This window comes from Leptonychotes weddellii, chromosome 3, assembly GCF_054177405.1.
Source record: "Leptonychotes weddellii isolate Sample4059 chromosome 3, ASM5417740v2, whole genome shotgun sequence".
In the NCBI taxonomy this organism is placed as follows: Eukaryota; Metazoa; Chordata; class Mammalia; order Carnivora; family Phocidae; genus Leptonychotes; species Leptonychotes weddellii.
Window position 1 is genome coordinate 22116 of NC_138371.1, and position 25071 is coordinate 47186.

At 60.2% G+C, this 25071-nt stretch overlaps 3 protein-coding genes across 3 annotated transcripts in view; 1 reads left to right on the forward strand and 2 right to left on the reverse strand.

The window, feature by feature from the left end:
* PDCD1 (programmed cell death 1) overlaps nt 1-3074 on the forward strand; it is an 11715-nt gene extending 8641 nt beyond the window's left edge. Inside the window, exons 3-5 of the mRNA XM_081813196.1 lie at nt 77-238; nt 1385-1419; nt 1679-3074. Of these exons, the coding sequence (XP_081669322.1) occupies nt 77-238; nt 1385-1419; nt 1679-1912 (431 nt within the window). The 3' untranslated portion in view covers nt 1913-3074. The remainder of the gene's footprint in view (nt 1-76; nt 239-1384; nt 1420-1678) is intronic.
* Nucleotides 3075-5659: 2585 nt separating this feature from the next.
* Nucleotides 5660-14455, reverse strand: NEU4 (neuraminidase 4). The gene is made up of 4 exons (XM_081813197.1): nt 14302-14455; nt 10996-11199; nt 10644-10899; nt 5660-9533 (listed from the first exon to the last, which is right to left on the reverse strand). Exons 2-4 carry the CDS (start codon nt 11194-11196, stop codon nt 8548-8550), a joined length of 1443 nt encoding a protein of 480 aa, XP_081669323.1. The 5' UTR covers nt 11197-11199; nt 14302-14455; the 3' UTR covers nt 5660-8547.
* A 2579-nt stretch (nt 14456-17034) lies between these two features.
* Nucleotides 17035-24122, reverse strand: GAL3ST2 (galactose-3-O-sulfotransferase 2). The gene is made up of 4 exons (XM_081815279.1): nt 24005-24122; nt 21292-21394; nt 19877-20141; nt 17035-19192 (listed from the first exon to the last, which is right to left on the reverse strand). The coding sequence occupies exons 1-4, from the start codon at nt 24120-24122 to the stop codon at nt 18374-18376; spliced, it is 1305 nt and encodes a 434-aa protein (XP_081671405.1). The 3' UTR covers nt 17035-18373.
* Nucleotides 24123-25071: the final 949 nt, after the last annotated feature.

Genomic DNA, 25071 nt, shown 5'->3' on the forward strand with positions numbered 1-25071 from the left:
TTCCCCTCCCTGTGTCCCCTCCCTGTGTCCCCATTACTAAGTCACCTCCATGAGTCTCTGTCCGTTTGCCCCCCAGAGAGAACCCTGGAGCCCCCCACAGAGAGCCCCAGCCCCCCACCCAGACTCACTGGCCAGTTACAGGGGCTGGTCATCGGCATCACAAGTGTGCTGGTGGGGGTCCTGTTCCTCCTACTGCTGACCTGGGTCCTGGCCGCTGCCTTCCCCAGGGCCGCCCAAGGTAAGGCCCGGGCCCAACCCCACTGCTGTCTCCTGCCCGTCAGAGCCCAAAGCGCCACCCCCAGCCTCATGCACCGGGGACCCCCACCCTGCTTCACCGTCCTCCCCGTCCAGTCTTGCGCCCAGTGCCCTCCATGGTGAGCACCCCTCCGCGGGGGCCTGGGGCTGGAGTGGGCGCCCCAGGTTTTGGGGTCCCCTCCCCCGGCACCGGCTCTAAGGAGGGGTCTGAGGGGGCTGCGGAGGGGGAAGGCAGTGGCCGAGGTCGCACAGAAAGGCAGGAAGCAACCCCCCAACAGGCTGAGCCAACGACACTGGCCACAGCAAGGCCTCCTCCAAACCTCAGGCCACACCACAGCCCACAGAACACTGGAAGCGCCTCTCACAGCCGCTGGGCTCTGCCTTTGACAACCACGGCCACTGGGGTGGTTGCCGTGAGGCCCCCGCCAGCCCCGCTCACCCCCATTCTGCACACACCCTGGTCCCCTGGCGGTCCCACACAGCTTGGGGCTGGGGCTGGAAGGGGGAAGCCCACAGGGGACCCAGCCCCGGGGCCAGCTCCTCCGCAGGCCCAGTCGTGGTCTCCTGGGCCAGGAGGCACCTCGGGGGACACGTGGCCAGAGAACAGGAGGCTCCACGGGGTCCCAGACAAGCCCCCCGGCAGCCGCTGCCCTCCACGATCTCCCCGCTCGCCGGCCAGGAGGTCTGCACCCCTGTGGCCGGTCCCCAGTGGGCGTTCACTTCTCTGCTGGCCACGGGAGGGGGTACATGTGGCATTTCTGGGTGGCCTCCATTGGAGAGACGCTCGCCGCGGCCTCGCTGATGAGGCGCCCGCTGTGCTGTGGGTTTGGCGCCTGCCGTGGGCGCGTATCTCAGTCGGGGGTTTGTGGCCAGAGACGGCAGCGCCCGTGGCAGGGGCGGGGACTGGACGCCAGCGGTCCAACCCGCGCAACTCGCGGCCCACGTGGGAACTCTGGTTGATGAGCAGGGACTCAGTGTCCTTGCGTGGGGAGTGGGCTTAGCCAGACCATCGGGCGACTGAGAGGACCCTCGGTCACCCCAGGTGGGAACCCCTGGGGAGGAAGGGGCTACCAGCTCGTGGACCGCGGGGTGTCCTGGGCCTCTTCAGTCCAGATGCATTTCTTCATAGGTGCTTGTGCCTGTGGGAGTGAGGAGGAGCCCCTGGTGAGTTTCCTTCCCTTCGCCGCCCCCGGGGTGGTGCAGGGTGGGGTCCACGGGGCTCAGGAGCTGCCACACCTGTCTCCAGCCATGCCGCTGAGTTTGAGCATGGGGACAGCAGGCCCCAGAAAGGGTCGGGAGCACGGGCCCCGCCCCGGCCTTGCTTTGGCTTTGCTTTGGCCCCGCATATGCACGCGTGCTGGTGTGCACCTGCCTGCCTGCCCCCCCGGGGACAGCTGACGCCTCTCTCCTTCTCTCCCTAAAGAAGGAGGGCCCCTCTGCAGCGCCTGTGTTCACCGTGGACTACGGGGAGCTGGACTTCCAGTGGCGAGAGAAGACGCCGGAGCCTCCCGCCCCCTGTGCCCCCGAACAGACAGAGTATGCCACAATTGTCTTCCCGAGCAGGCCGGGGTCCCCGGGCCGCAGGGCCTCAGCCAACAGCCTGCAGGGACCCCAGCCTCTGAGCCCCGAGGACGGACCCTGCCGCTGGCCCCTCTGACCGGCTTCCTCGGCCAGCCTGAGTCCCTCAGACCCTCCACCAGGAGCCCGGACGGGTGCCTTCCCCGGAGAAGCGTGTACTGGGGAGGCAGTGGGGGCCGCCCCGGGGCTGAGCCCGGTGACCAGCCCTGCCTGCACCAGCCCTGCTGCTCTCCTCTCAGGACTTGCGCGACCTGGGGGCAGGAGGTGTTCCTGTCCGTGTGGCTGTGGTCGGGAAAGGAGACTCACCCAGGACTCCAGGCCCAGCCCCCTGAGCTGGTCACTCTCCAGACCTTCTGCTCTGTGCCTCCCCAGGGGTGAGGGTGGGCTAGCGCTGTGGCCTCATGAGGGTCAGGCTGCAGGAGTCTCTGCGGCCCCCCACCGCCTCCAGGGGAGCCTGATGCCTGGACACAGGGGCACAGGGACACCGGCTGGAGACCCTGCCTTGGAGTGGTCCAGTGACATGCCCCCACAGCCAAGAGGTCCCTCGTGAACCTGGAGGGGCCCACGCATGGGGTGGGGGCCTTGTGCTCCCCCAGGCCTGCCTGGGAAAGAGCTCCCAGCACGGCAGAGCAGGTGCCCAGGGCCACCCTCATGCCCGGCCCAGCCCACCAAGCAGCTGGCGGGGGCGGGGGGGGGGATGGTAGCAACGAGGGGAACAGGCAGAGCTGGAGTCACCCCAGCGAGGCTGTCCTGGGGACCCCCGGGAGTCGCCCTCCCCTTGGCGCCCATGCACGGTGCTATTTAAAGGGGCCTCAGCCCGGCGCACGGCAGGTCAGCTTGCGGCAGGCTGGCCAGTGGCTACCCGGGTGTCGGGGACTCAGGAGCGCATATCTTGTCCTGGGTCCCACAAACACTTCAGAGCCCCTCACCCTGTTCTGTTCTATTATAATTAAATAATGACAAAAGCTCTAAGGAAAGCCCAAGTTCTCTCTTGCTCTCGTGGTCGCAGGGAGGGGGGGTAAGGTTTGCCCCAAGATGGAGGACGCAGCCAGCCCTCCCTAGGCCTGGCCCTCACCCACCAGGCCCTCACCTTCACTGTCCCAGAAACACACAGACCCACCGAGGCCTCTCGTGTCCACTCCCCCCACATGCACACCCACGGCCTCCGCAGGGTGATGTCCCTACAACCTCAGGATGCCAACAGGCGCCACCCCCAGGAAGCCTGTCCCCAGACCGCCTCAGCCTGGCCCGCCCGCCCCCACCTGAGAGTCCCTCCCAGGCAGCGCCAGGACCCTGGACCCTGGACCGGGGCAGGGGGCGGGCTGCACAGGGGGAGTGAGTGGGAGTGGCACCAGCAGGGAACACAGCCTTTCCCGTTGGCAAAGGGCACGTGGGCTCCCTCCTCCAGACGAAGATACAGCACCGCCGTGAGCACCTCCGTTCTCATCCCGACCGCAGTGACAGACACCCACCCCCAGCCTCGCCCCTTCCCGCTGCTCTTCGTCCAAACCTTCAGGGGCCGCGCACACAGCTGCCCCCCTCCCCACTCCCCAGCCCCCTGCGCGCACACCCCGGCCTGCCATGCTGGGGTCCTGTCCTGGGTGGCCCAGGAGGTAGGAGCACCGCGTCCAGGACAAGGCAAGGATGCCGCTTTGCTCTGGGGCTGGCAGGCAAGATCACACCTCGAGGGAACACTGAAGTTTGCAGGCTTGCGTGCCTGGAGAACCCGACGGCTTCTGTGGAGAAACCAGGACAGAAACAAGAAGATGTAGTCAAGTGGCGCATCTAAAATATATTCAAACAGTAACCAGTCAGAAGGAAAAGTGGCCGAGAGCATCTTCCACCTACAACAGCAACAGAGAAGATGAAATGCCTGAGGCACCAGTTTAATGAGAGATGCACAAACGCACAGGACAGCTTGGCGGGAGGGCGGAACAGTCCTGCCGGCGGGAACACACCATCGAGAGGCCAGCTCTCCCCATGTTAACTTGTAGATGTAACACGGTCCCAATAAAAACCCACATCTCTGCAGCTGAGAAGTTCACGCGGAGACATAAACAAGCAGGTAAGAGCCAAGGAAACCAAGAAAAGAAAGTGAAAGACAGCAGCTTTATCAGATGTACGACTCGCGATGGACGGTGGCTCGCACACACCAGAGGACGGCCGTTGGCGGAGAAAGACAGACGTGGTAGTAAGTGGTGTTAAGAGCTCTTTGAAAAAGTATTGGGCAGACTCCCCGCTCGTGCCACGGACTTGCACAGATCCCAAATAGAAGTATAAAACAGAAACCCTGCGAGACCCAGAAGGCCGGTGACTTCCTTCGCCACGGGGCAGGAAACCTTCCTGAGGCTGGCTCGAAATCACAGCGCCATTAAAGAGAAGATAGAGACATTCAATTCTACAAATCAGGGAAAACACTTTAATGTGGTAAAAAAAAAAGTGTCAAAGTGAACTAAGGGAAAGTATTTGTAATATTACATAAAAGGTTAATACTCCAATTAGATAAAGATCTTCTAAAATATGGAAAGGTCAAAGTCACATTGGGAAAGTGAACAGAAGATATGAGGCACTTTCCACCTACACATACGTGCATGTACACATGCAAGTGCACACACACGTGTACACACATACATGTACACAGTGCACATGCACACACACATGTGCACACATACACGTGTGCACTCGTGCAATACAAATGTGCATGCGCACACATGCGCATATACACACATGCACGTGCACATACACAAGCACTGCAGATGCATATATGTGCACACGGGTGTGCATGCAGATACACATGTATGTTCATCCACACGTGCACACAAGCCACAACGCTATACATACGTGTATTCCATGTATGTATATACATACCCCTTAAGCAACAAACGGATGTTCCATTTTACTCATAAGAAAAATGCAGATTATGGGGCGCCTGGGTGGCTCAGTCGTTAAGCGCTGCCTCCGGCTCAGGTCATGATCCCGGGGTCCTGGGATCGAGCCCCGCGTCGGGCTCCCTGCTCGGCGGGAAGCCTGCTTCTCCCTCTCCCACTCCCCCTGCTTGGGTTCCCTCTCTCGCTGTGTCTCTCTCTGTCAAATAAATAAATAAATCTTAAAAAGAAAAAAAGAAAAATGCAGATTTCAATGAACCTATCCAGGGGCAACACTCCAAGCGCATGACTCCACACTGCTGGCGAGGATTCGGGGACGCAAGCCCCTCGAGCACTGGGAGCATGGCGGGTGGGAAGGTCAGACTGGAGAACTGCGTACTAGCCAGCAGTTAGCCAAGCATTTGCCGTCTGACCCACGAACCCCACCTGTGAAATACCTCCCAGGGGTGAGCCATGTGCCAGGGGAGGCCCCAGGGGAGGCGGCTGGGGCAGGAGGGCCTGACTCAGGCTCTGAGTGAAGAGGGATCCTGGGACCTTTGCCCATGCTGGTCAGTGAGGGGCGTGGGCAACTCACTGCCCCCAAAAGGAACTGAGTGGGCATCCTATCAAAAGACAGGGGAGCACTCTGAGCATAAAAAAAATACCAAAATTGGAAGTAAAAATCTAACTGATTAACACATTTTGAGTATGCTTTTTAAAAAATGAGTTCATATTCTGGAAAAAAAAAACGACAAAAATGCACACAGCAGAGAGGGCAGGAAGCGGTGGCCTCAGCAAGCTGCCGGCCGGGCCACCCACTGGCAGCACGGCGGCTCAGATAAGAAGCCAGCGAGCCGGGCACAGTCAGCACTTTGCTGCTCACCTTCCCGGAACGCGGCCTCTGCAGCCTGCCCCCACTCACTTTTTCCGTCCCCTGCTCTGCCCCAGCCCCATGTGTCAACGGCCCCGGCTGGGGCACCTCGCCCACCCCACCCACACCCGCCCAGCAGGTCCCTCCCTGCCAGCCCCGCGCATGCCACGAAGGGTGGCAGCTGGAGGACCTGGGGGTGAGCCTGGGCTTCTCAAATGAGGCCTGAGACCCTGGCACAGGGAACGCAGAGCATAAGGCTTGTGGCCCCTCCCAACAGCCCGGGCCCACCAGAGCCCTGTTCTTGGAACCCCTCTGCCCAGGAGGATGACCCCTCCCACTACCTGTGCTCACCCTCGCCTGGTCTGCAGAGCTGGAGACAAGAGCTGGTCACCTCCAGTGAGGAATCCGAGGTCATGCAGGACAGAAGGACAGGAGTCCGAGCCCTACCCTGAAATCCAAGGTGGGGGCCCTGGAGGACCAGGTGGGGGTGCTAGTGGGAGAAAAGCACAGACCCCAAAGGGACCCTGGCCTGGGATCATGAAGGCTAAGCTGGTGGCCTGGGCCCTGGGGTCTCAGCCCCAGTAGGTTAGTTGGTGTGGACAGTTGCCTCTTCGTGTCAGGGTGAGGCTCCTGAAGTCTTGGAGAATTCGGGGGGGGGGGGTTCCTCCTGAGGGCAATCAAGGTGGCAGAGCCAACATGATGATGTTGACCCCAATCGCTGGAGCCCCCCCACTGCGGCTCAACCTCCCCCCTCGCGGCGGGGGGGAATCCTATGCCCTCTGATTCCAGCCCAGCAGCCCCCCCACCCCTTGTACGGTCTGTGTCCGAGCCGACTGACTCGTGGTGAGAAGGCTGATGCCGTTTACACGAGTCCACTGGCCGCTTGAATAGGCTCAGGATTCTGCAACTATCACTGTGCACTTCCTTCTTTCTCTTTTCTTGCTTGCTGAGTTTATGGCTACACTGTTGTCACAACTGTGGACCCATTTTAAAGCAGTTTGAGGTTGCAGAAAATCGAGCCGTGATTCTCAGCTTACATCACACCCCCAACGCCCCCACACGTAGTTTCCCCTCGGTTAACTTCCCCCGTTGGTGGGGTACAATTGTTGTAACTGATGAACCAACGGCAATGCCGTATCATTAACCGAAGTCCGTCGTTCACACCAGGGCTCACTCTCCGTGTCGCGCACTCTGTGGCTTTGGACAAACGTACAGTGACACGTCCCCCCCGTGACAGCCTCACACGGAGTCCTCTGCACCCCACTGCTCATCTCTCCTCCCCACAACGTCTGGCAACCGTCTTCAAAGGCCTGCCTTTTCCAGAAGGTCACATGGAATCACACAGCATGTAACCTTTCACTTAGTGACACACATTTCAGGGTCCTCTATGTCTTCTCTGGATGGATGGACCACCGCTGGTCCATTCATCTGCTAAAGGACATCCTGATTTCTTGCAAGGTTTGTCAAATATGAATAAAGCCGCTATAAACATCCATGTGCAGGTTTTTGTGTGGACATGAGTTTTCAACTCATTTGGATAATTACCAAGGAGCACAACTGCTGGATCCTACGGTAAGAGGCTGTTTTTTGTAAGAAACCATCAAACTTGTTTTCCAACGTGGCTGCCCGGTCCCCGAGGGAGAGCGCCTGCCATTTTCATCCTCGCCAGCAGGCGGTGCTGGCCGCGTTCCGGATTCTGGTCCTAATCGCGTGCAGGGGGACCCTACCAACCCCCACCCCCTTGACATAGGATATGGAGCATCTTTCAATATGCTCAGTTGCCAAAATATACAAACAACGCTTAAAACTCGCCAATAACAAAACAAACAACCCAATTTAAAAAGAGGCAGAAGCTCTAAACAGACACTCATCGAAAAGACATACAGACGGTGCAGCCCCTTTGGAAGACAGGCTTGGCAATTTCTTACAAAGCGCAACTCTCCCGTAAACCAACACGCATCGTCCTGAACCGTTTGACAGAATTCACAGGGAAAGCCAGGCCACCTGAACTTTTCCTAGTGTGCAGATTTTAAATTATGACTTCAGAGTCTTTAATAGGATTTTTCTGACTTTCTAGTTCCTCTTTAATAAGTTGTATTTTTTCCAGGAATTGTGCATTTCATCTAAATTTTTAAGGGTTTTGGCATAAAATGGCTCCTAATATCTTCTTGAAATCTTCGAACATCTGTAGGAACCTCGCATGCCCTGCCTCGTTCCTGATGCTGGTTGTTCGTGTGTTCTTTCTTTTTTTATCATCAGTCTCAACAGGGGTCATCAGCTTTATTAGTTTTCTAAAAACGGACCTGGTTCCATTCATTCCCTCTACCGTATGATTCTTCCTATCCCTCTAGTTTTGTTCTGGATTGTTCTCTTCCTTCTCCTCTCCTTGGACTCAGTTTCCTGCCCCTTTCTAAGGTGGGGGCATCAGCGGCGGACCCTCTTCAGCTCATCTCACATGTTCACATAATTAATTTCAAACTCTTTTCTCATTTTCACTAGAGCTTCTTCTTTGAACCAGGAGTTATTCAGAATCGTGTTTCTCAATTTTCAAACACAGGAATATTTTAAATTTCCTTTCATTTTTATTTCTAGCTCAATTTCACTGCAATTTTCAATCCTTCAAAGTCTTGTAGAGACTTGATTTCATGATCCAACATGATGTCAAATTTACAAAGGGGTATATTTGAACAGACTATATTCTGCGGGTTTTTTTTTTTTTTATTATCTTATGTTAGTATTCTGCGGTTGTTTTGTGCTGTGTTCTGTATGTGTCAATTAAGTCAAGTTTGCTAGGCAGGTTGGCAAATCTTCTGTGTCCTCAGTGATTTTGTCTGTTTGCTCTGTCAGTTACCGAGACGTGTGTCTAAAATTTTCTACGACAGCTATGGCTCTGTTTTCTCCTCTAGGTCTGCCCACTTTTGTGTCATATTTTGAAGCATAGTGTTAGGGACATACAAATGCGTCTGGCCAGAGAGCCCATCAGGAAGGCCGGCAGCGCTCCCGAGGCTTGCCCCCGCGGCTGGGCGGCACAGGGCCCGCCGGCACGTTCTGCAGGACCTCAGCAAGGGAGAACATGCAGAAGGAGATCTCCTCGTAGGAGACCCTGGCCCCACTCTCATACAGACAAGCAAAGGTCAGGGCTCCCTTGAGGGTGGGCCCGATGGATGCCAGGTCAGAGTAGCCACTGGGGCCCTCATAGATCACCCAGGGCTCTGTCCAGCTGTGGGGGTCCAGGGGGGACCGGCTCAGGTGGATTCCCATGTGGAGCCGAGCCCTGCGCCCCACCGGGTGGGAATACAGCAGCCAGGTGGGGCTCTGAGACAGGGTGGCAGGGGGCCCAGGGAGACTCGGGGCCCAGGCGTCCCTGGTCCCACTGAGTCCAGGCCCCGGGCCAGGCTCCTCAGGGCTGCCCTTCCATCCCTCCATCCCGCCGAGCCCCTGGCCCCCTTGGGTGTCTGTAGTGCCCTCCTCTGAATGTTGCTGGACTCCAGGACAGAGCTGTGGGGACTCGGGGTGGTTCCTGGCATCTGCCGACCATCCCTCACCCCTGGCCCTGCTGGAGAGTGGGGCAGGGAAGCCCAGGATGCTGCCCTGGCAGCCCCGGGCCGTCTCGGCCAGCGCAGGCACGAGCTCCCCAGGCAGGAAGGAGGCGCCCTCATCTGCGCTGAGCGCCTGCACGCGGCGGCCCAGGGGGCTCCGGGCGTTGCAGTAGAGGATGCTGCCGGCCTGCTGGCCGTCCACTGCAGCCAGCTGGCACTCGCCCGAGCGCAGGTTGGGCACAAGGCCTCCACGGTGCCAGGTGCGACCGTGGTCGTCACTGTAGAAGGTGAAGGCATGGGGGCTGGTCCTGCAGATCTTGCCGAAGCACTCCCGCCGGTCCACGCGGTACGTGTAGGCTGGCACTAGCAGACGGCCTGAGCGCAGCTGGATGCCGTGGCCCGGGCCGACGGCGAACGTGGCCCAGTCTGCAGAGGAGAGGGCCTGCGGTCATCCCAGCAAGGAGACGGCCACCGCCGCTGCCAGGCACCACCTCCCTCCCTGGGGGCTGGGGAGGGTCCGCAGCCAGTGCCTCAGAGGGAGCCACCCTGGGTTGTGCCCTATGCCCCCCGGGTTGTGCCCTCACCCCCCACTCCTGCTGGCCACTCTGGATCGTCCAGGGCTGGACAAGCCTCTCTCCAGCATCAGCAGGAGCCGGGAGCCTAGGCAGGCTACCTGGCCAAGTTCTCAGCTTGTGAGCAGGTAGCTAGTCCCTGCATGTGGATGGACAGCCTTCGACAATGCCCAGTGTGAGCCCTCTCCAGACAGGGGGTAGCCAAGGGTGGAGGGGGTATGCGGACCTTCAGGGCAAGCTGGAGCCCTGGGCCTGAATCCCGTGGAGTAGGGTCCACAGGAGCAGACAGTCCTTTGGACCAGCTCTGTGTGTCCTGTCCATGCCTCAGAGCCTGCCACACCCTTCAGCTTAGATCCCACCTACAAGGGTCAGGGTGACCCCTGGGTCAGTGTCCCCACGCCAGGGGTGGGGTGGCCTCAGAGGGCAGTGGGTAGTCAGGCCCCTCAGCAGGAGTGGAGGAAAAGCTTTAGGGTCAGGCCACCTGGGCAGCCCTGGACCCTAGGCTGGACACCCCTGGGTGGGGTAAGAAGGCAGAGGGCAAGTGGTAAAGGAGGTGAGGAGGCAGTGGGGTTGGGGTGCTAAGAGGGAGGGGCCTCAGCGCTCAGGCAGAGACAGTCTCAGTTAGATGAGCCTGCTCTTCAGGCCCAGTGAGGGCGACCAACACCCATTTACGGGACTGAGGGGTTCAGGGAAGCGCTGTGGGTGGCCCTTGGCTTGGGGGGCGGAGTAGGCAGCCCTGTGACCTGTAGCCGGACCCTTTCCCCGCCCCCCCCACCGTGCGGACCCGGACCCAGTGCGGACACCACCATGCCACTGAGCAGACACCTTCCAGCGAGACCCCGCCCGCCGCTCTGCGGCCCCCTCCCAGTGCAGACACAGCCAGGTTTGGACCCCAGCCCCTCCCCTGGGAGTCCCGCCCTGCGCCCCTGTGAACAGCGCACCCGCCCACCCACACCCCGCCTACCCTGCTCGGCACCGCCCACCGCTTCCTCCGTGAGGTCCCTGGCGGCGCCCCAGCTGCGCCCCGCGTCCCTGCTGGTCACGCAGCAGAGGCGCGCGGCGTTCCTGCCCGTGGCGATCTGCGTGGCCTCGGGTGTGCGACCCCGCACCGCGATGAAGAAGAGGAAGATGGTAGCCGTGCGGGCGTCGTGCACCGGGCAGGGGTTCATGGACCGGTGCTCCTCCAAGGCCGCAGTCCCCAGCACGCGCGCGGCGCCCCACTGCCCGGGGAGGGAGGGCGGGCGGCCTCAGTTTACCTGTGCGCGCGGCGGTGCCCCGCCCGCGTCCTGCCCGCGGTGCGCGCCCCGGCCACTCACCCGCACGGAGCCCCCGGCCAGCGTGCCGCTCCTCTGCACCAGGCGGTGGGCGTGGGCATCGTCTGGGCTGAGCCGCTGCTCCGCGAAGGCCAGCAGGGTGGGCGCGGGGGGCACGGGCAGCAGCGCGGGTACGCGGTACGTCAGGCCGCTCCTCTCGCGCTGGAAGAGCACGGTCCGCTCGGGGACACGCCGGGCCTTCATGCTCTGCCGAGCGGGTCCAGGGCCCCGGGGTCAGCAGACCACAGGGTGAGCGGGCGGGGCGTGCTCGCTCCCCTCCTGTCTGCCTACAGTGGGGAGAGGGCTCTGCAGGTGCAGACACCCCCAGCCCCGCGTGCCTCCTCGGAGACCGCGCCATCCCAGGCTCCCCATCCCAAGACCAGGGCAGCCCCTACCCCCCTCCCTCCCTGCCACTGCACCCCAGAATGTCTGCAGTCTACCCTTCCTCCTCTCAACCCGGTCCCCGGAGCAGGGGCTGCCTGGTCAGAGTCCCCTGACTCTGCCCACCCTATTCCTGGGACACCTGCCCAGCATGACGCTGGCCAAGTGGACAATGAGGGCCCAAAGTTTTGGACACTCAGGGGTTCAGTTTCCCCAAATAGGGGCCCGATGACCACAGGCCGCGCAAGCATGGGGAGACACAGACACACCAGATGCGCAGAAAGTGACACAGGGAGAGACTTAGGCACGAAACAGAGGCGCACACAGACGCACGCACACTCACCACGCACAACTCTGGGAGACAGAAAGACACTTGCATTCCACACACTCAGACACACGCTTCTTGGCGAAGGTGCCCTGGCTGCCACTAGCACCCTTCTCAGACCTGCGGGGTTGTGGGATTCTTGGGAGTGGCCAGGAGGGATGGGGGCGAGGCGGGGGGCAGGGCCTGCTGAAGCCAAGAGGAGGGTGCCATTGGGCGTCCTGCAGGGAAGAGGCCTGAAGTCCAGATCCTAGCAGGACATCTGCGGGTGCAGGGGACCAAACACCCTGCCCCTTGGGCTCCTGAGCAAAGCTGGGGGTCATGGGAGGTCCAGCAGAGTCATCCCACCCACAGGTGCCCCAAATGGCTCCCACATGTGCCTCGAGGGAGCTAAAGACAGTGCAGGCCAGAGGAGCAGTGACAGGGACCCCACGGAGACCAAAGAGGTCACCCACACTGCTGTCCTGCCCCACCCCCTCCTGGCAGAAAGGGGGGCCAGGCCACTCTAGTCTGTGCACTGGGGGTTGCCTTTGGAAAGCAGCTGCTCCCCACAGTGATGGGAGGAAGATACACACCCCCAGTGTCTGTCTGAGCCCCGACAAGCTGCTGCCCACAGAGGCCAGAAGCCAGGCTGCGGGAGGGCGTGCTGAGCCGGGGGCTCTCTGGAGCCTAAGGCTAAGAGGGGATGGGGGAAGGACAGAGAGGAGGCCACATTCCAGGCACCAGGGGAGCCCTGGCTGGAAGGACCCGAGGGGAGATTCAGCAAGGACAAAGAAGGCCCTTCCCGCTGCAGTCCTGGCCTCTCTTCCACAACCCAGGCCCCAGCCGCTCCTGCCCCTGCATCCTGTGCCCGCACATGGCCCGGCTCTCTGAACCCCGGCTGGTCACCTGGCCCCCCTTACCACAAGTCAGGGCTCCTGTAGGGGTAATGGGGAGCGGCCTAGGGCAGCCTTTCTGGAGGTAGCCTCACTCCCGGGAGTATGCTCCCAAGGGAGGTTCATGAGGGGGCATACTTGGGGTGCACGTGGGGTCTGCAATCCCCCGGAAGGGGGCCTCTTTCTCTGATTTGCACAAAGGCAAATGTGGGCTGGCCCGGCCCCCTGGAGGGATGCAAGTCAAGGGGCGCCCCGGTGGTGCTGCGGGCGGCAGGCAGTAGAAGGTGGTGGAGGCACGTGCCGGACTTGGAGCAGGCAGAGCCCGTGGCCAGGCACTGGACGGTGACTAGCACACAGCACCAAGGCAGGGAGGAGGGAGAGAGCAAGACGCCCCACATCGTACTCGGGAGCATCACTCTCAGAACTCCAGCCCCTGCACACAAAGCACGGGCAGTGCATGTCAGAGGAGACCGTCAGGATGGACGGGGGCTGGCCGATGACAGGAACGAACACCCCTAAACAAGAGTGGCCCTGCTCAGACACGCAGGAGGGTGTGCTGCCTGGCTCAGCCTCCGCTCCCAACATCCCCAAAACACACAGACACCTCCACCTCCGTCCACCTCTGCCCAAGGCCACCTACTCCAGAAAGGCTCTCGTGGGCAGCACACTGGCCCGCTCCACAGCCCGCTGAGCCCAGCAGACCCCCTGCCAACCTCAGGCCTGCCCCCTCCCCAGCCTCTGGGGCTTCGAGAGCAGCTTCGTGTGTCTGGAAGCCCTGGGCTCCTCCCCAGCCTGCCTCCAAAGGGCAATTGTGCCCCAGAGCGGGAAGCAGCTGCAGCTGCCACATGTCCCTCCAGGCTGGATGGACACAAGGGGACATTTTCTGCCCTTGGCTTACTCCACAGGGCCGGAGCCACCTGGACTGCTGTCAGTGAGAGCAGGGGGTCCGGGCCCACCCCCGCCCAGCCTGCAAAGCTGCACAGACCAGCTCCTCACTCTGCCCGCTGCACCGAGCAGGATGAGGGCAACCAGCGCCACCCTTGCCTAGGCCCCCGGTCTCTGCAGAGCCCCGAAGTCCCGGGGAGACCCCCCAATCTAACAGGAAGAACAGAGCCTCATGGGCAGCTGGCCCAGTTTGGCCAAATCAGCAGGGTCCAGGGGTTTGGCTTGACCAGGATAGGATGGCTGTGTCCCAACATCCTGTCCGGGCTCCACCCTGGAGCCCTCCGGACAGCCCAGGTCCCCCACCCACACCCTCCAGGTGAGCACAGCCCCTGTCGTCTGGCCCGGGACCCCAGCCTGTAGGGCCTTAAAGGCCCGCATATAAAGAGCAAAGGGCTTTGAATACAAGTTGGGCAGAGGGGACTCCTGGCTCTGTCACTTCGGGAAGGGTCTCCAGTCTGACCTGAAGGACCTGTGCTGTGTGAGGGGCCAGGACTCAGTTATAAAGCTTGGGCCTGGTGGAGCGGAGCCCACACACCCGTCGGCTCCCACAGGCCCAGCCCAGTGTACATCACCCAACCTCTAACTCTACCCCTGGGGCCCTTCGGCACCCCTGCCCCCCGGACCAGGCAATGATCCCACGGGGGGCATCCATGTGGAGCCTCTGGCTGGACAGCCCTCAGTCCATGCATCCTGCCCTCGGCCCAAAGAAGGGCAGCCAGGGAGGGCAGAGGAGCCCATTTCTGGCCCTCAAGGGCTGGGGTGCAGGTGAGCAGGGAGGGGACTCACCGGGCACCAGAGGAAGGCTGCAGAGCTGGGGCGGCGGCAGGAGCGCCTGCTTCTCCAACCCGGCCGAGCAGGGCAGAGACCAGGGCCTGCTGTGTGGGCGGGACCTGGGGCTGGCTGGATCCCAGGGCTGCGTCAGGACCCAGGGCCCAGGACCCTCCCGCCAGCAGTGTGGCTTCAGGGAGTGCAGGGACAGGGTGCTGGTGCAGGAGTACCCTGGGGAGGGGCCCAGCACCATGACCGCATCTCTCCGCCCTGGGGTGCTTGGGATCTGGGGGCTCCCCCCCACAAGGCAGTGCTGGGCAGCCTGCTGCAAGGGGCCACAGCTGACCTCTGAGGGGCACACAGATGTCCACTGCCCCCAAGCCTCCTCCAGAGACACCCTCCCACAAAAACCCCAGCGAGCACTCAGACTCCTGGGGACGTTCTTCCCATCACAGCCTGGACGCCCAGCTGCGCCCCCCCACCGGCCCCCAGGACACCGGCCCCTTGGGCTCTCCCTGGGCTCCAGCCCCATGTCCGTGCTAGGCCCGCAGCTCAGACTGCACCCCACCCCCTCCCCAGCACCAGCCGCCTTGTCAGTGCTCCTGCCAGCTGGCCCCTTTCACCAGTGACCACGTCCCGGTGACCGCTGCCCAGGCCAGGGCCTCAGGGGAGCCCTCAGCATCCCAGCCCTATCAGCGAAGAGGGCTCTCTGGAGGGCCGTCCCCCTCAGGGGCTCCCTGGGCCCCACCTGCACCAGCAGGACCCCGCATGATAGACCCCAAGACCTGACCTTTACTGCCCATCTGCTTGTACCCAATGACCTTCATCCCACATTTTTCCTGAAGCTCTTCTTTCCAGCTGCTCTCTTAACTCAGGCAGAGACCCGACACGTAAAGTATTCGGTGATGGACACTGAAACTGCTCCCCCCCACCCCCAGGCAGTAACAACTGCTCGGACCACCCGGACCAGTGGGAGCTCAACCTGCGACTCATGGACTCACGCCTGTGCAGATTTATCTGGTGCAGTTTCTCTGTGTGACTCACCGAGGAGTAAACTCAGGTCCGTTCAATTACAGTAGGACTTCAAAGGGAAAGCAGGGCTCTGGGAAAATGGAGACATCCTATGATGTCCGGGTGGAGATGATAATAAACCTGTCGAGTCTTCAGGTCCTCAGGGGAGCTGGGAAGGGGATGGATGGAAGCCCAGGGCTCTGCCGCAGTAGGAAAGGGGGAGACTGTGGGAAGGAGTCACTGATGTGGGAAACAAAGGCAAAATTAAATTTCCTTACTACCCACAGCCCATGGACAAGTCCTTGAAACAGGCAGAGTGGCCTTCCTCTAGGTACTCACCTGCCTCAACGTTGATACTTTGCTAAGGGCAAAAGCCAACCATACCTTGACCCCCAGGATCCTGTAAGTCTACTTTAACATATAGAAATTCCTTTGGAAACTTCCTTTATCTCTAAAGCCTCCAAGATACATGTTGGCAATCAACCCCCAAGCACATGACCCCCTGATATACATCTGGAGGGTCTCATGACTCAGGTCTTATTAGACGGTAATAAATGACATTTTCCCAACAAGAGCGCTAGCCCCCTCAAGGTCCTGGAAACCTTGCTTCCAAATTCCTTAGAGACTTACCCTATCCCTAACCCCCTCCCAACTCGAAAGTATATAATGGGCTACTCCTCATGGCCCCATTGCTCTCTTCCTGCCTATGGGTCCTGTCCCCGTGCTTTAATAAAACCACCTTTTTGCACCAAAGATGTCTCAAGAATTCTTCCTTAGCTGTTCATTCCGGACCCCAACGTTTCCACATCAAGTACAATCTCCCCACCTCTCAGGGCCTCACCCAAACCATCTCTCTTCCCTGTCCCCCACCACCGGGCCTGGTGCAGTCTGATGGGCCCCCTGCTGAGCCTACAAGCCCCCAAAGCCCCCAAAGCCCCCAAAGCCCCCAGGTCCAGGCAGGGCTGTCTAAGCAGGATGCCCACTGGGGCCATGGAAGGAGGCGTCCCACACACGGACCTCATTCCCTCTGCTTAGGGATTTGGGGTTTTGGTTTGTTGTTTGTTTTTTCATTTTTAACAACACCGAAGAATGCTTAATAAATAATTTAATCATTTGAGAAACTTTTATTCATAGAAGCTTTCGACAATACGGTGAAAAAAATTATAAGTAAGCTATTAACAATCTCTCGTGTCAATCAGTCTAGGAGCTCGCTGTTTTTCCTATGTTACAATTACCTTTCCTCTACAAACAGAATAAGAGATCTGTGGGTTTTGTTTTGTTTTTTGTTTCCTCGTTGAAGTATAGTTGACATACGACATCATATTAGTTTCACGTTAGAACATAGTGACCCAGCAATTAGGTACATCACAAAACGCCCACAGCCACAAGTGGTCACCATCTGTCCGCACACAAGACCACTGCAAAGTGACAGACTATATGCTCTCCCCTGTTCATCATCATTACTTATTCACTCTTAAACCGAACGTTTGTATCTCTAATCCCTTCCCCCTATTCACCCTCCTCCCCACCCCCTTAATGTTTTAACATGACACCAGCCTTTTTAAATGTGGAGAGTTCACATAAAAACCTGTATTTCCAGCTTCTCTTGAAAAATCAGAAGGTCTGGCTCCTGGGCGTCTTCCATCCTCCATGGCCATCATAGACCCTCCCGGGCCACCTGCCCCCCCAACCCCCCCTCAGCATCACCAAGGCCCCGAAATCCCCCCGCCTAAAGGGAGTTTCTGCAGACTCAGTGCTCCCAACGTTTATCGGCTGCAGACGACTTCAGCATTTGAAACCTCCCTTCTGGATGGAGTTCCCGAGTGGGCTGTTTTCCGAGCTCTCTTGCAAACCACACGCACTTTACACTGTAATAAATAACCCCGAATTTCCTCCCAAAGAGACAGAACCAGTCTACGTTCCTGCCAGCCACAAGGGCAGAGCAAACACCCTCAGATTTCTACTGTAACTCCGTGGTCCTGATCGGTATGCCAGAACAGACGCCCTGCCGTGGTGGCGGGGACGGGGGTGGCCACCTGTCTCCCTCACCCTGGCTGGCAGGCTGGCCGGGACGACTCGTGCGAGGGCCTACACATGGAGCCCCTCCCCAGGTGCCCCGGCCAGGCTCCTGGGGTCTTCACGGCTGAGGACCCTCACGTGGAAGGAAGAAGACTGTGGGTACTGGGCAGAAGGGACACAGGGTCTACGCCACTGGTATGCACCCCACTCTAACCTCTGGGCCCCCAGGCAGCCAGGATCACGTCCTACTAGGCAGGGGACCCTCAGTCCCTCCCTGCAATTGACAAACAGGGGTGCCTGGAAGCCACCTCCTCTGGGACTGCATCCAAGGTGGTCTCCAGGACAACGGGGTCTGCTGTAGGTCCATGGGAGCTCCTCTAGCAGGTCAGATGCCACACATTCCAGGGGGGCTACCCCAACAGGGAGCTGTGGCACGAATCCTCAGCTTTCGCTCCGGTTAAACCATTTGTCTCGTAAGCAGTTTCAACATTTCTCAACCTAAAGCCATTCTTTACTTGCGAAGAAGCTTCATCCAGCCCTAGATGGGAAGCTGAACATTCCAGATCCTTACTGCCTCATACCAGCTTCCAAGGGCTGCCAGTGGGTGTCCCACAAGGTCTCTGTGACCAGCATCATGTCCCACAGCCAGCACATTCAGGGAGCCACCTGGGGTCCTTCGGGGACTCCCAGCCCTGCTGCCCAAGGCCCTCTGGATCCCCTGGGTTCGAGTTCTTCTGATGGTCAATGTGCCTACGTGTGTTCTTTCCCGGGGCAGTTTGTCAACTTGTAATTTAGTATCAGTGACCTTCCCACCTTGTAAGTCTTTTCTACCTGTTAACCAGGTTCATACCCTCGGACCGAGTGTGCCTACTGTCCCAGAGTGGGGTTCTCAGTGCCTCCAAGAGGATGGATCACAGGTGGGTGCCTTCAGAGGGGTCTTCACCCTGACCAGCAGCTGTCCCAGGAGCCCCCCTCCTCACGAATTGGTGCCATGGTCTCCCAGGGATGACAGGGGGAGAGGAGGGGCTGGGACGGGGACCCTGTCCCTGGCGCTGTCCTTCTACTCCAGGAAGGGTATGTGTTTGGGGTCCTTTTCTGGGAACTGCAGGGCATACAAACGGGTCGTGTACTGCAGCTCAGGCATGACCATCCTCTGACACATCCACTGCGTCTGGTTGTCCAGGCCCTGCCTGAGGTTGTAGCCCAGGATGTCGGCCTGACCCGACTGGAAGGGGCGCAGCTGGGGGTCGGTGATCTGCGACTTGTTCTTGGCCACGCCGTCCTGCAGGCACCGCGCCATGAGCTCGCGCCGCCGCGCGCGCAGTCGCGCCACTTCGGAGCGCAGGCGCCGCGGGCCCAGCTCGGCGTGCACGCGGGCCCAGAAGGTGCGGTTGAAGTGCTGGTAGAGTCGCCAATCCAGGGCGCACCAGCGCTTGGCGCGCGCCTGGCCCTCAGGCGTCAGGCTGGCGACGCTGCGCGTGCTCCGCGAGTTGAGCTGGAAGGCCACCACGTCGTCCAGCCGCCAGCGCAGCAGGTGCCGCAGCAGGACCAGGGACTCGTCGAAGTGCTCCGTGATGAGCACCAGCTGGAAGCGCCGCTCCACGTCGGCCAGGCGCGCGCGCACGTAGCCCTCGTCGTCCGCCTGCGCGTCGTTGTCGAAGCCCAGATCGAACCACATGTGGTTCCTGGCCGGGGCGTTGTACAAGCCCGCGCTCTGGTTGTAGTAGGTCCAGGGGGAGGCCAGGAAGGCGTCCAGGCTCTCCACGTGCCTGAACGCAGGGACATAGTCCCTGTAGTAGGTGAAGGAGGACTCCAGCTGGAAGACGGGGTTTCTGACGATGGAAAAGTAGAAAGTGCCGTTGGGCATGACTTTCTGCACCTGTGTGGAGATGTGGGGGGAAGGGCTGGTGACTCTCGGGCTCCTTGGGGCAGCCCAGGAGGCTGACGCTCTCTTCTCCCACCTCCCCTCAGCCAGCGCAGGCCGCCGGCCTCCCGGCCGCACCCTCCACCACTGTCCAGAGGGACCCTCAAACACTTGCTGTGAACCCCGCCCTTCCCCTAGCCCCCCCATCCTCTTCGTCCCCCCCCCCACCCCGCCCCGCTAAGCCTTTGGAAGGCAGATCAGGAAAACCCCCACCAAGGAAGTGACCTCTAAACTGAGATGCGAATGACCCAGATGAGGAGTTGTGAAGTGTCCCCTCAAAAGCAGACCATGTGCAAATGTCCTTAGTAGGAAGAGGCCGGCAGGTTTGGGAAGCAAAAGCAGGGGTTCAGAGAAGCAGATGGAGAGAGCAGCCGGCCGAGAGGGTGCCCGCATCTGATTCCAAGAGTGATGGCAGCCGACTGTCAGCGGGGGAGGGGAGCAGGGTGCGCGGCCGGCCTCTCCCTGCCCCCAGGTGAGGCTCTGGCAGGGTCTGCACATGCACACACACACGGCCTCAGTCTCTCCAGGGTTGAGGCCACGACCACCCCGCATGCTCACACCTCGAAGGCACAACCGCATGGAGAGCCTGGGATCGAGTCCCACCACCCGCACCACTCCCCTCCTTTCCACGCCCCGCACCTCGGGCAGGTTGAACCTCAGGTGGTTGCACATGATGTTGAAACGCTGCTGTGGCCCGTGGAACTTGGAGCGCTCCACGTAGCGCGCCAGGAAGAGCCAGGGGTAGCCCAGGTGGAAGCGCGAGCCCACGGGCAGTGCCACAGACAGGTTGTGTGTCTCCGCGAAGCGGAAGAGGATGTTGAGCACCGTGCTGCTGGCCGTCTTGTGTGTCTTGAGGAACATGACATTGATGATGGGCGGCCCCTCGGCCTGGCCCCCAAGCAGGCTGGGAGGAGAGCGTGGCCACTGTCAACCAGGGAGGGTCCGTGGACACCCAACCCCGGAGACCCCCAAACCATCTTCTGTCACCAACCCCTCCCCCATCGAAGATCCCTTAACCCACACTTTCCCTACCAGTGACACCCAGACTCTGCACCCCCAACCTCACTTGATCACTGTGTTTCCACGCACCAAGAGACCCCCAACACTGCAACCCCAGAGGACCCACTGGCACAGACCTGATGGCTCCCCAAGTGGCCGCTTCCTCTGTCCCCCCACATACCACAGGTTGGGCCCCTGGGCCCTGGCACCCCCCCTCTGGCCCCAGCCTCCTCTCTGGTCCCCAGGGCACCCGGTATGGCTCTGGCCCTGTGGCCTGGACCACACATCCAGCGTTTCCTGGCTGACCCTCCATGCCAGGACCGGCCAACCTGACTGCAGGCTCAGAGGGGTGCTGGTGCCCACTCTTGTGATCCCAAGACGGCACCGACCCAGTTGCGACTCCAGCCTGGAGCAGCAGGTGCCTTTCCAGCCCCAGTGCAAGGCCAGTGATAACCCTGGATAGAGGGGGGCAGGGTCCAGAGGCCTGTGCCAGCCCTGGGGACAATGGGGGGAACAAATGGAGAGACCCAGGGAGTTTGATGTCCCCCTAGGAGACCCAACCCGAGAGGTGGTGAGACAGAGAGAGGAGGCCTGGAGCCACAAGACCTTGCAGTGGCCAGGCCAAACACTGGGCTTACATGGCCACCCCTGTGGACCCTGGGCCTCACAGAGGATGAACCACCGGCAGGCAGGGGAGCAGGGGACCTGACCTTCCCAGACCCACCATGGACCCTAGCCCTGCCTCCTAGCACCTGGTCACCCTCTGCAGACAGCAGCTCTGCCCAAGACATGCCCAGCCCGGGCCCACTCCCACCCTCCCAGAGCCTTGCCCAGAGGCCTGGGCAGCTTGTTGCCCACAGGAGACACTGGAGGGCTCCAGAAGGCTATTGGATCCCCAAAAGGAAGGGCCCACCCCTCACAGGGGGAGGAAGCTGAGGCCCAGTGGAGAGGCATGAACCTCCATGATCACCAGCCAGTGCTGGGTGCGACCTAGAGGTGGACAGGCTGGGGTCGCGGGCACTGCCCTGGGAGCAGGCACGCAACGCATAACTCACTGTGTGAGCTGCCCCATGTCCATGTGCAGGATGCCGGTCAGCAGGAGCATGGTCAGGGCCAGGAGGAAAACGGCCTGGAAGCACCTGTGGGGAAGAGGGAGCCCTTCAGCCCCCAGTCAGGGGCATGGGAGGGCCAGTGCCACCCCCCATGCCCCCCAGCCATCACTGTGTATCTGTTCCTATTGAGTATGTACCTGCACCCATCCCATGGGGGCCCTGGGGTGGGGGAGCTGAGGCCCAGGAAGAGCCTGAATCATCAGACTCCACCCCTCCTCGGCCCCCTAGGGCATCCTTCGTGGCTCAGAAGCCAGGAGAAGCTGGGGCGGGGGGTATGGAGATGGGCGAGCTGATAGGCTCTGAGCAGGGTCGTCTGGGAGACTGTGGCCCAACAGAGGCCCCTGAGCTCACACCCCCCCAGGGGCACAGCAGGGGAGGGGGCTGAGAGGTAGGACATCCTGGTATTCTACCACTGGGGGGGGGGCCCACAAGAGAGGCTCTTTGGAGGGTCTTTGTGCGTGCCAGGCACTCAGCAGGTGGGGTGGGGGCAAGGGTCCCTCCCAATCCCCATCACCCAGGGGCGATGCTGCGACCACATCAGGGAAGAGACAGGACTGGGAGAAGGAGAGCCCCACGGAGTCAGGTGGGGACCCCCCTTGTCCTGCCATCCCCTGGACAAGGGAGCTGCAGCAGCCAAACCACCATCCCACCCGGCCCCACCCCTGCCTTCCACCCGCCAAGGTGCCCCTGTTAGGGGAGGGGAAGCATCTGCTGGTCTCCTCTATGAGTATTACTGGTGTGCAGGCCACCCCAAATTCACATCCCCAGCCTGAGCTAGCCCCAAATCCCCACTGGGGCGGCAAAGGGTCCGGACTGCAGCTCCTGATCTGCCCCCCAAAGCCCCTTGCCCTTGGTGGACAGCAGTTCCTTCAACCTGCTCTGGCTTTGTGGCCCCACAAAGTTCCCATCTGTCCCACCTTCAGTCTTGAGCCACAGCTGCTCACCTCCTCCTCCAAGGCTCCCGGGACCATGGCAGCCTGCTGCCCCGGTGGTCCACGTGTGTTCCTGCCCTCCCATGCGCGGCCCACTCTCCCTCAGCAGCCCAAATGACCCTTGCATTCGGAAGCCCAGTGTGCTCAAACCCACACCCTTAATTAAAAAGCGACTCTCCAGGCCCCTCCTCTCTCCAGCCACCCCCTTCCTCTACTCCTCATACATGGGCCTCAGGGCCTCTGTGCTTATGGAGGATTCAGCTGCTGCATGCCTCACCCCCAGCTCCTCTGGTCTCTGCTCCATCCCCACCTTCCCCAGTGACCTCCCTGACCCTCCTGCAGGAGTGCCCACCACCCTGACTTGTTTCTGCCCCAGCCTCCCTGCCACCCGGAGGGGTCCCATATGAATCTGTCCGCTTATAGTGTGTACTGCCCACTGGTGCGTAAGCTCCTCGGTCCCTGGAAGAGCAACTGGTATGTGCAAGATGCTCAGGTCACATTTGCTGAGTGAATAAATGAAGCCAAGCATACAATCCCTCCCCCTGCTGTAGACTTCCCAGTTTGAGATGGCATGGGATGGAAGAGAGAGAGTGATGTGGCAGGGACAGGTTTGGAAGGTGGGGGAGCAAATCTGTTGGTACATAATGTGCTGGGACCCCCAAGTGGAGATACCAGCCAGTGGCTGGAAAAGGAGTCAAAGCTCAAGGAACTGTGGGGGCTGTGACACACATTTGCTCGTCAGCATTAAAATGCCACATCACTTAGCTCTTTGGTCCCAACAATCAGAAAACAATGGTGGATTTTCCTCACCAATCTAGGAGTCTGGAGAGGGGAGGCTGCTGGTTCTGACAGACTCAGCCCCTCCACACTGAGGACGTTGACATCTCTCCCTCGCCAGGCTTGTTGCCTCATGGTCACAAGATGGCTGCCAAGTTCCAGACATCACATCAACATTTGGATCAACAAGAAGGGAGAAAGGACAGGGCCAGCCATGATAAAGACTCAAAAAGCCTTCTAGAAGCCCCTAGCAAACCTCTACTTGACCAAAATTCGGTCACATGATCACCTCTAGCTGCAAGAGGGTGCTGAGAAAGCGTTATCCAAGTGTTTACAGCCTCTGTGGTGGGGGAACAGGGAGAAGGTGGTGAGTGTCTATATAGCTCTTTCTGCAAATCTATGGGAATGGTGGGCTGCCGACTGGGCCCAAGCTGGGCCTGCTCATGGAAGCAGACACATCTCTGAAAGAAATACAAGTGGCTGCCTCAGATGTGACCTGGCTGGTGGCCCGGGACCCACGTGGCCAGGCCAGCAGCAGGGCCCCTCGCAGCCCAGGGCTACCCAGCAGTCAGGCCTCTGTTCATCCCAACACTGGGGTGGCAGGCACCTCCCAGATACCAGGTTCTGCAGACAGGATTCATGAGCCCGACAGCCCGGGACATGGAGCCGCGGCCCCCCACCTACGGGCATACGGCAGCGAGCTGGGAAAACCCCCGTCTACAGGGCCTCGGGCGGTCCAGGTTTCCAATTATTTTCCTGACATCTGACTGATAAATGTCCGTTATGTTGCTGCCTGTTACTGATTCCAGCCCTCAAGCACTGAAAACGTCCATGTGCATCGAGGTATCTTAGGCCGTGATTTCCAGCAAGCTGACCTGCCACGTGGCTGCTCGGCAGAGAACCACGTGGACCTGCTCACTCGTCAGTAGACAGTACCACCCCCACACGTCTCACCAGCACCTTGCCCTCATGCAGACAGGAGTTAAGCTGGGGAGAGGCAGGGGGCTCTTCTTCTGCCTGAGTCAGAATGCCGCCAGGAGGGGCTGCAAACTCTTTGGAGCCCATAGCCCCCGTCACGCCCCGCACGTGGCCCGGCCATCCGACAAGTGACCTACATGGTTTAGTGGACTATTGACTAGATTCGTTCTGCATCCTGACTTCTTGGAGAGCGGAAGCACCTACACAGACCGACTTTGCGGATGACGACCAGGGCTTGGATTCTGAGCTCTGAGAGGGGTGACCCAGGAGGGGCTGCCCAGCGCAGACCCCTGCCTCCAGGTTGGGCAGACACGCCCAGGAAGATTCCACAACTGTCCTTCCCAGGTGGGTTCCGAGTTTTCATAGCCTTCTCCAGAACACCTTCCCGGCCACCTGTTCCCCACAGACATGGATACCACAGAGCGGACTCCCAGGCCTCTCCTTGGACAAGATCTGCGGTCAGAGGAAGAGTTGCAGATTTCCCTGTGTTTGAAGACGGAAAAGGACAGATGGGTCTCTCCGGGAGCCTGACTCCTGGGCCTGAGTCTCCCCAACAGGCTGTGCCCGGCAGGTCAGACGTCTCATGGGCTCCAGCAACATGGAGGAGCAACGGGTACCAAAAAGACCACTGAGCAGGGGAAGTGGGGCCGAGGGGGCTCTGCCATGGGGCCCCTGGCCCTTAGGAGGTCAAGTCACAGGTTATGAGGGGACTGGATGCCACAGCTGGACTCTAGAGCTTAGCATCTGGAGAGGACACAGAGAGGAGCTTCCTGCTTGGACGGGGGTTTTTTACATAGGGCTTTACAGAGTGCATAGGAGTGTGACAAGCAAATGGGGAAGGAATTCCAACCAAGGGGAAGTAGGACTGAGAAGCTGGGCTAGGAGAACCAGGCAAGAGGTGGGCACCTCCCTCAGGGTGACACTGGAGCAGCAGGGAGACCAGACTTGGCTAATAGGACACCTCTCTTAACCTTCCCCTGGCACAAAAGTGGATTAGGACGGGCTGACGGTTCGGTGGTGGAATGTCTGTCCACGC

Excerpts from the sequence above, each read along its gene's own strand:
- NEU4 (XM_081813197.1), bottom strand. The coding sequence starts at position 11,196 with ATGAAGGCCCGGCGTGTCCCCGAGCGGACCGTGCTCTTCCAGCGCGAG. Across the intron at positions 10,900-10,995 it reads TGGCCGGGGGCTCCGTGCGG|TGGGGCGCCGCGCGCGTGCT; the intron begins GTGAGTGGCCGG and ends CTCCCCGGGCAG. Across the intron at positions 9,534-10,643 it reads GGTGGGCGGTGCCGAGCAGG|ACTGGGCCACGTTCGCCGTC; the intron begins GTAGGCGGGGTG and ends TCTCCTCTGCAG.
- GAL3ST2 (XM_081815279.1), bottom strand. The coding sequence starts at position 24,122 with ATGGGCTCCAAAGAGTTTGCAGCCCCTCCTGGCGGCATTCTGACTCAG. Across the intron at positions 20,142-21,291 it reads GACATGGGGCAGCTCACACA|CCTGCTTGGGGGCCAGGCCG; the intron begins GTGAGTTATGCG and ends CTCTCCTCCCAG. Across the intron at positions 19,193-19,876 it reads TGAGGTTCAACCTGCCCGAG|GTGCAGAAAGTCATGCCCAA; the intron begins GTGCGGGGCGTG and ends ATCTCCACACAG.